This window comes from Urocampus carinirostris, chromosome 1 (assembly GCF_059441175.1).
Source record: "Urocampus carinirostris isolate Australia breed hairy pipefish chromosome 1, RoL_Ucar_1.0, whole genome shotgun sequence".
Classification (NCBI taxonomy): domain Eukaryota; kingdom Metazoa; phylum Chordata; class Actinopteri; order Syngnathiformes; family Syngnathidae; genus Urocampus; species Urocampus carinirostris.
This window is the reverse complement of record NC_142349.1, coordinates 59,640,725-59,648,765: the sequence shown is the minus strand read 5'-3', so window position 1 is coordinate 59,648,765 and position 8,041 is coordinate 59,640,725. Positions and strand designations below refer to the sequence as shown.

General features: G+C 46.1%; 1 protein-coding gene and 1 pseudogene across 1 annotated transcript; both read left to right on the top strand.

Annotated features, from left to right (window-relative positions):
* Positions 1-3,725: 3,725 nt before the first annotated feature.
* LOC148376436 (endothelin-converting enzyme 1 pseudogene) lies at positions 3,726-6,062 on the top strand (annotated as a pseudogene).
* Positions 6,063-7,213: 1,151 nt separating this feature from the next.
* LOC148376435 (uncharacterized) lies at positions 7,214-7,764 on the top strand. The gene is made up of 2 exons (XM_088319868.1): positions 7,214-7,612; positions 7,716-7,764. The coding sequence occupies exons 1-2, from the start codon at positions 7,300-7,302 to the stop codon at positions 7,736-7,738; spliced, it is 336 nt and encodes a 111-aa protein (XP_088175994.1). The 5' UTR covers positions 7,214-7,299; the 3' UTR covers positions 7,739-7,764.
* Positions 7,765-8,041: the final 277 nt, after the last annotated feature.

Here is an 8,041-nt window from a genome sequence, read left to right as displayed (position 1 = left end):
TTGATGGCCTACCGAAAATTGTATTCCGTAGCTATTTATAGTCAAGTCAAGTCAAGTCAAATTTATTTATATAGCCCTTAATCACAAAAATGTCTCAAAGGACTGCACAGGATTACAATGACACAATTACCTGATCTTAAACCAACGTGCGGGCAAGGAACAACTCAGCGTGAGGAAAAAGAGAAACCTTGAGAAGGGACCTCACAAGTGGTATCCCCCTTTCAGGATGACCAGGGTGAATGACATTTAGCATTACAGTACACAAACATAGTAAACACTAGGTAACATGTTGAATTTTTTTCTGGAATGTGCATGACAGCAGCGACGCCCCCAGCCTGTAAACTAGTCCAGAAAGTCTATGACGGCCACGACGTTGCTTCCCATCTCTGCCAGCTAGTCCATGCAGGCGTTCACATACTTCAGGTCAAACGCTGGTCCGCTGACTCATATCAAATCGTCCTTCTCCTTCATATCACCACCAATATCTACTTTGTACAGTGAAGAAAATAAGTATTTGACCACAATGCTATTTTGCTATTCCTCCCACTTAAAAATCATGGAGGCGTCTGAAATTTATGTCGTAGGTGCATGTCCACTGCGAGAAAGATAAACTAAAAAGTAAAATCCAAAAATCACAATGCATGTTTTTCTAACGATTCATTTGTGTGATATAGCTGCAAATAACCCTGAAAGACTAACATGTCTTTGAACACCCTGCTATTTTGCTAATTCTTCCATTTAGAAATCAAGGAGGGGTCTGATTTTTTTTCTGACCCTGAAAGACATGTTAGTCTTTCAGGGTCAGAAAAAAATCTTTCTAAATGGAAGACTAACACGTCTTTCAGAATTAGCAAAATAGCAGGGTGTTCAAATACTTATTTTCTTCACTGTAAATATGTTTGCCTACCCTCCATAACATTATTTATCTTATTTTTCTATTTTATGTCTTCATTCCATGTTTTCCAGGAGTGAAGTGTCTAATCATATTGTAAACAATGCTGACTTTGTTTTTATGAATAGCAATAAAGACAATCCCAATTTTAACTTTGATATAAATGTGCCTAAAGTTGTCCCTCCAGAGACTGGTGGTTGCAGTTGCTGACTTGGAGAGTACCACTTGAATTCAGACTAGTTATTGCAAGTAATGTTCCCCGCTTCAAAGGATTTAGCCCATAGCTAAAAGGTCAAGAGAGATGGGAGACGAACGGGACATTATTCCAATACATTGCATTTGGATCCCACACGTGGACACAAGTGCTCCCCGAGGATGCGGCGTGACGTAGCAGACGGGGGAACCACAGTAAATATTGTACATTCCGTCTCGACACGGCGTGACCTCTTTTGTTTTTTGCGTGGAAAATTGCAGGGGTTGACATCAAAGTGAAAAGTACACAGTCAAAATCAAAATGTCAACCGTGCGCCCAATAAAAATCACTGGAGCCCTCACTCCTGTGATGAGGAGAAACACGCCTGGTTCCAAAGTCAATACAATTTTCTCCCTTTCCTCAAGACCACTCGCAGGTTTTGCCCTTTTGCCTCTCTGAATCTGAGGAGCGCTGTTAAGCGAGACCTCCAGTGGTATTACGGCATTCGTTTTTTTTCTTTTTGGCAATGGTATCCTCATGTCCAGTAAGTGCCCTCCTAGTGTCGTATTGATGTAGACGCCTGCTTCAGCTTTCGGTGGGGGAGAGCACGGGAGTGATCATAGAAGTCCCGTGGACATAATTGCAGCGCTGACCCTGTACATCGGTGATTGATTTCGAGTGTGACCATGAAACACAACAGGAGTTCTTGTACTTTTGATTTTATTGGCCACCGTGTCCGTCTGTCTGCGCACCGCTGCGCAAGAGGAACAGAGAAGGGAAAAGCCCGTGTGTTGCTACACTATAAGTCTTTGTACATGCGCGCTGCAGGGAATGAACGGGCGGATAATGATACATCAGGGTTTGGTAATTGAATTCTTCTTCTATTTAGAGAGACAACAGTGTACAGTGGCTCCTAGCACACCACGATGATATGGAATATTATACAAAAATGAGGGTCATGATAAAAGTCACCATTGCAAAGATTATACAGATCATTACTCAAGTTGACATGGAATTGCTTTTACAGAAAGATCCCTCCTCTTAAATTGTCCTTTGTTTGATGGATTCCTTTTTTGGGGGCATTTCATGGGAGCGTCTTTTTCAGTGACTAGCGATGATGTTTGTGTCTGGTAAGGCACTGTCAGATTTACAAATAAATGAACCTGCATCTTGTTTATTATTTGATTGGCCAAGCACAAAAGTAATACATCAACATTTGCATATTAAAAACATGTTTTATGGTCTTACCCTACCTTACCTACAAATGAAATCTATGGGCTGCTTCTTTTGAATAAAAACATCGATAGAAAAGTAATTTCTCGATGGCTCGACTCCCTGTTAAGTTGCTAATACTATCACTAAGTTTATTGTTTGGGGCTAATGTGTGTGCCAAATCAGAATCATTGGTCTCACTGGTTAGCCCTCGCTATGAGGCATGAACAGAGCAGCTGACCTTGCCTCTGAGTGCTTGAGTGAGCAGGGCAAAACATTTGACAACCCTGAAATAGAGGTTACTCGCATGTTTATTAGGAACTGCCCATGCAAGGAACTGGCACTCACTTACAGATCAAAAAACATCGAAAAGTGGTCAGCATGTGAGGTACTAGAGGTGCTGAATGAATACCACGCTGAGAAGAGCTACAAAGCAAATTCCCTACAACAACCTGCGAATAGAGCGGAAATTGCAGTACACAAAGCTGAGGTGAACCATGGTCCAACCCTCGTGCACGAGCCACCTCAGACTTCGAGCCCACAGTATGTCTCTCTAACGGACGTTATTAGTATGTTGGAGAAAGTTCTGATACGTGTTACGTCGAACCAGTTTCAAGAGAGAGGGGGAGCTCCAACCAGGCGACCTGGAGCCAGAATCAATGGTTTCACTGCCAAGCCATGTATCATTTGCAAAGAGGTCGAACACAGTGCTCTCTCTCATTGCCGAGACAAAAACCTTTGCTTTCACTGCCATGCCCCAGGGCATTCTCGACGTGATTGTCCAGTGACGAAAGTTGTCCCGCTGCCTCAGGGAAACTAACTGATCTGCGCTTAGGGGAGAACAGTGCAGATCAACTGAGTATACCTCCCACCACTAATGTGAAGCCTGACATGCAAGATAATAAATCAATTTATGAGATGTATAGCAACAAGATACCTCCATCGAAGAAGCTGATCTTTCAGGGGTTTCAGAGAATAGCGGAGACTGACGAACTGTTTTACACACCTGTACTTGTGCAAGAAGGCCCCACTTTCAGAGCGCTGTTGGACAGTGGGTCGATGGCTTGTACAGTAAGTGAGGACACGGCTAAGTCCCTCCTGCAGCAATTCCCTGATATGATGAGTTACACGGCCGATGATTATGTCATTGTAGGCTGCGGTGGACACCAAGTTTCTCCCAGAGATATGTACGACATTCACGTCACAGTTTACGGGTGCCAAATGATAATACCAGTAATGGTGGTGCCAGGCCAGACAGAACAGATGATCCTTGGCAGCAATGCCATCAAATATATTTTGACTCAATTGAAAAGTACTGATGGCTATTGGAGATTAGTTTCCACTCCTGACAACGGTCTGTCCCCCCTAAACCTCCTCTCCCTTGGGCCAAGAAAGAATACTGACCGAGTCACGCTAGTAGACCAACCTCCGAGCGCTCGATGTCTTCATACAAAAGAGCCACGCTGGACGAGGAAGAACTGGTAGACTCTGGCGGTGATGACGTCTACCATTCAGCACCTATGCGGGTGACTCTCCGTCAGGGCTGTGGCTTACCTTGCTGGCCCGAGAGACCGCCGAGGGAGAGGCAGCTTCTGTTTCTGGTGTGTGCGCTGTCTGCGGGCCTATTCATATCGCTTATCGCAACCTCCGTTCTCTACAAGCAGACACATCCGGGAGTTTGCCTGACAGAACCATGTATCACAGTGGCTAGTGCTGTCATGTCAGCCCTAGACCGCTCTGTGGACCCCTGCCATGACTTCTACAATTACGCCTGTGGAGGCTGGATGAAGAACAACCACCTTCCAGAAGGCAAGTCCCGCTGGGGCTCGTTCAGCACCTTGTGGGAACGCAACATGCTTGTGATGAAGCAATTATTAGAGAATACAACAATGAAAGATCTCAGTCAAGCAGAGGAGAAGGCTCAGCGATACTATCAGGCTTGCATGAACGAGGCCAAGATTGAGGAGTTGGGCGCAAAGCCATTACAGGAGCTCATTACGGAGCTCGGAGGATGGGCCCTTATTGGACCCTGGGACAAAGACAATTTCCAGGAGGTGCTCCGTGCTGTGTCAGCAAACTTCCGGACCTCACCATTCTTTACTGTGTTCGTCAGTACTGACTCTAAAAACTCTTCCAGTAACATCATCCAGGTAGACCAGTCCAGTTTAGGACTCCCTTCAAGGGATTACTACCTCAACAAGACAGCTAATGAAAAGTATCTGACAGCATACCACAATTTCCTGGTGGAGTTAGGTGTCCTCCTGGGGAGCTCTGAGGAGACATCACGGCACCTCATGGGAGAAATTTTGGACTTTGAAACAGCCCTGGCTAACATCACAGTACCCCAGGAGAAGAGGCGGGATGAGGAACTCATCTACCACAAGATGGATGTCAAAGACCTGAAGAGTCTGGCTCCTGCAGTAGACTGGATCCCTTACCTCAATGAAGTGTTCGCTCCCGTGTCTATCAACGAGTCAGAGCCAGTGGTCGTCTATGCTACAGAGTACCTTCAGAAAGTTTCAGAGCTCATAACAAACACTAATAAAAGCCTTCTGAACAGCTTCATGATTATGAAAGTGGTAAGGAAGATGGCGTCTATCTTGGACCGCAGGTTTCAGGATGCAGAGCAGCGCCTGCTAGAAATCATGTATGGAACTAAAAAGAGCTGCACTCCTCGCTGGAAGCTCTGCGTCAGCGACACAGACAGCGGCCTTGGCTTCGCTCTGGGCGCAATGTTTGTCAAGGCCACCTTCGCCGAGGATAGCAAGGCCATCGCTGTCAACATGGTAGGTGACATTAAGAGAGCTTTTGAGGACAGCCTGAAATATGTGGATTGGATGGATCCTGACACAAAACAGGCAGCAAAAGAGAAGGCAGATGCAATTTACGATATGGTTGGCTATCCAGAGTTTATCATGAACACCACTAAGCTGGACAAAGTGTTCAATGATTTCGAGGTAGTGCCTGATCTCTACTTCCAGAATGTCATGCAGTACTACAACTTTTCTGCCAGAGTGACAGCTGACCAGCTAAGAAAAACGCCAAACAGAAACCAGTGGAGCATGACCCCCCCAACGGTAAATGCCTATTACAACCCTACAAAGAATGAAATTGTTTTGCCAGCTGGAATTCTTCAAATGCCATTCTACAGCCGCCATTGGCCCAAAGCTCTTAACTTTGGTGGAATTGGAGTCGTCATGGGGCATGAACTAACGCACGCTTTTGATGACCAAGGAAGAGAATTTGACAAAGAGGGCAACCTGCGCTCTTGGTGGAAGAACTCATCAGTGGAGGCCTTCAAAAAGCAGACAGAGTGCATGGTGGAGCAATATGGCAACTACAGCATCAACCAGGAGCCTCTGAATGGTCGCCACACCCTGGGAGAGAACATTGCTGACAATGGCGGGCTTAAGGCTGCCTATGAGGCTTACATGAACTGGATTGAAAGAAACAGTGAGGAGCCCACCTTGCCAGCTCTGGGAATGACCAACCACCAGCTGTTTTTTGTGGGATTTGCACAGGTGTGGTGCACCGTAAGGACCCCGGAAAGCTCTCATGAAGGCGTCCTCACAGACACTCACAGCCCATCCAGATTCCGAGTCATAGGAACCGTTTCCAACTCACATGAGTTTTCCAAGCACTTTGGCTGCAAAACGAACACACCCATGAACCCCAAGCACAAGTGCAAGCTTTGGTAATGACTCAAAGTGGAACGCATATGGGGGAAATGACAAAACTGACTGTGGGGGCTCACTGACTGGGAGAACCACTTGATGCCAATCAGCACATGTCAAGATTTAACATGCCTGCTTTGTGCAGGTGATTACCCGAATGTTTTTTTTTTAAAGACGACATGTTATGCATCTTTTCTGATTTTTTTTTTCCAGTCTTAAAAATGTGTCTATGACATGCTTTTATAAGATGTAACCCAAGTATCAGGAATCACTACACACTATTTCTTGACTAACTAAAAATAGCCTGTCAAAGCCCCTGGCTTTGCTCATGCAAGTTAATGTAAACTCCAGCCACATTCTAATGGACCATTGGTTCTTCTTTTTATTGCGCTAGACAATTTTCTTAATTTTCTTTGTTACTAAAAAGTGCCAACAGCATGGGGGGTTGTCAGTAATAGATGCAGCACTAAATACAATACAGTACACTGTTCATGTGGTGTATCAACACAGTGAACGTCGCTCTGGAATCCGTCCCTGTAAAGCTGCAATGTCACAGACATAGAAATGTATATTTTATGTGAATACTACGTCATGAAGCCAAACTGTGACACAGTAAGTTTTAACTTACACAGACGATGCAGTTATTTGTAGTTGGCCCTTGGTCCCTCAGGAGAGATGATCCTGCTAGAGCTGTAGAAACTCAACGGTGATATAAATTAACCCTGTGACGAACCAGACAATTTACTTTTCTTTTGAAAGGAGCAGACAACAAGGCTCACCTGTTTATTTATATTTACTTGGATTGATGAGCAAGCACTCCATAGAACCAAAGACTAGCAAAGCGAACGCACAGTCAAAAAATCCAGGAACGTTTCCTCAGCACAACCAACACCAGGGATATGTGGAAAGGCATTCAGGCCATCACCAGTTACAAGCCAACCACCGCCCCAGTGCAGAACACTAGCATGGACTTTCTGAATGACCTCAACAAATTCTTTGGAAGGTTCGAGGCACAAAACGGCACCCCTGCAGCGAAAGCGGTTCCAAATCAGGACGAAAGAGCACTCCACCTGGACTCATCTGACGTGAGGAAGACCCTGAGAAGGGTCAACACAAGTAAGGCTCCAGGCCCGGACAACATTCCGGGGCGGGTACTTAGGGAGTGCGCCGATCAGCTGGCTTGTGTACTAACAGACATTTTCAACACCTCGCTAGACCAAGCCAAAGTACCATCATGCTTCAAATTTGCCAACATCATCCCAGTGCCAAAGAAACCCCAGATCTTATCACTCAACGATTACCGGCCCGTTGCACTGACTCCTATCATAATGAAGTGCTTTGAGAGACTGGTTAAAGAGCACATCACCTCCAGTCTCCCCTCCTCATTCGACCCCTTTCAGTTTGCCTACAGGACAAACCGCTCCACCAGGGATGCCATCTCCTCTGCGCTTCACCTGAGCCTGACACATCTAGAGGAGAAGAACACCCATGTGCGGATGCTGTTCCTGGACTTCAGTTCAGCATTCAACACCATCATCCCACAACATCTGGTAGACAAAATGAGACTCCTGGGTTTCAACACCCCCCTGCGGAACTGGCTGCTGGACTTCCTCTGTGACAGACCCCAATCAGTGCGGATAGGTCAGAACAGTTCAGATGTCATCTACCTCAGCACGGGATCCCCCCAAGGCTGCGTCCTAAGCCCCTTGCTGTTCACCTTGATGACACACGACTGCGTCCCTAGGTCCGCCACAAACCACATCGTGAAGTATGCTGACGACACAACAGTGGTGGGCCTCATCAGGGATGACAACGACCTGGCCTACAGAGAGGAGGTGGAGCAGTTGGTGGGCTGGTGCAGGGACAACAGCCTGGTCCTGAATGTCGACAAAACTAAAGAGATCATTGTCGACTTTAGGAAAAACCAGCCCAACCATGCCCCACTTTGCATCAACAACAAGGCTGTGGAGGTTGTCAGCAGTATCAAGTTCCTAGGGGTGCACATTACAAACAAACTCACCTGGTCCGTGAACACTGCATCACTGGTTAAGAGGGCACAGCAGCGCCTGT

What these genes read in the sequence shown, in the direction of transcription:
- LOC148376435 (XM_088319868.1), top strand. Translation starts at nt 7,300, where the DNA reads ATGAAGTGCTTTGAGAGACTGGTTAAAGAGCACATCACCTCCAGTCTC. An exon ending in ACCCCAATCAGTGCGGATAG is followed by an intron (nt 7,613 to 7,715) that starts GTCAGAACAGTT and finishes CTGCGTCCCTAG; the next exon opens with GTCCGCCACAAACCACATCG.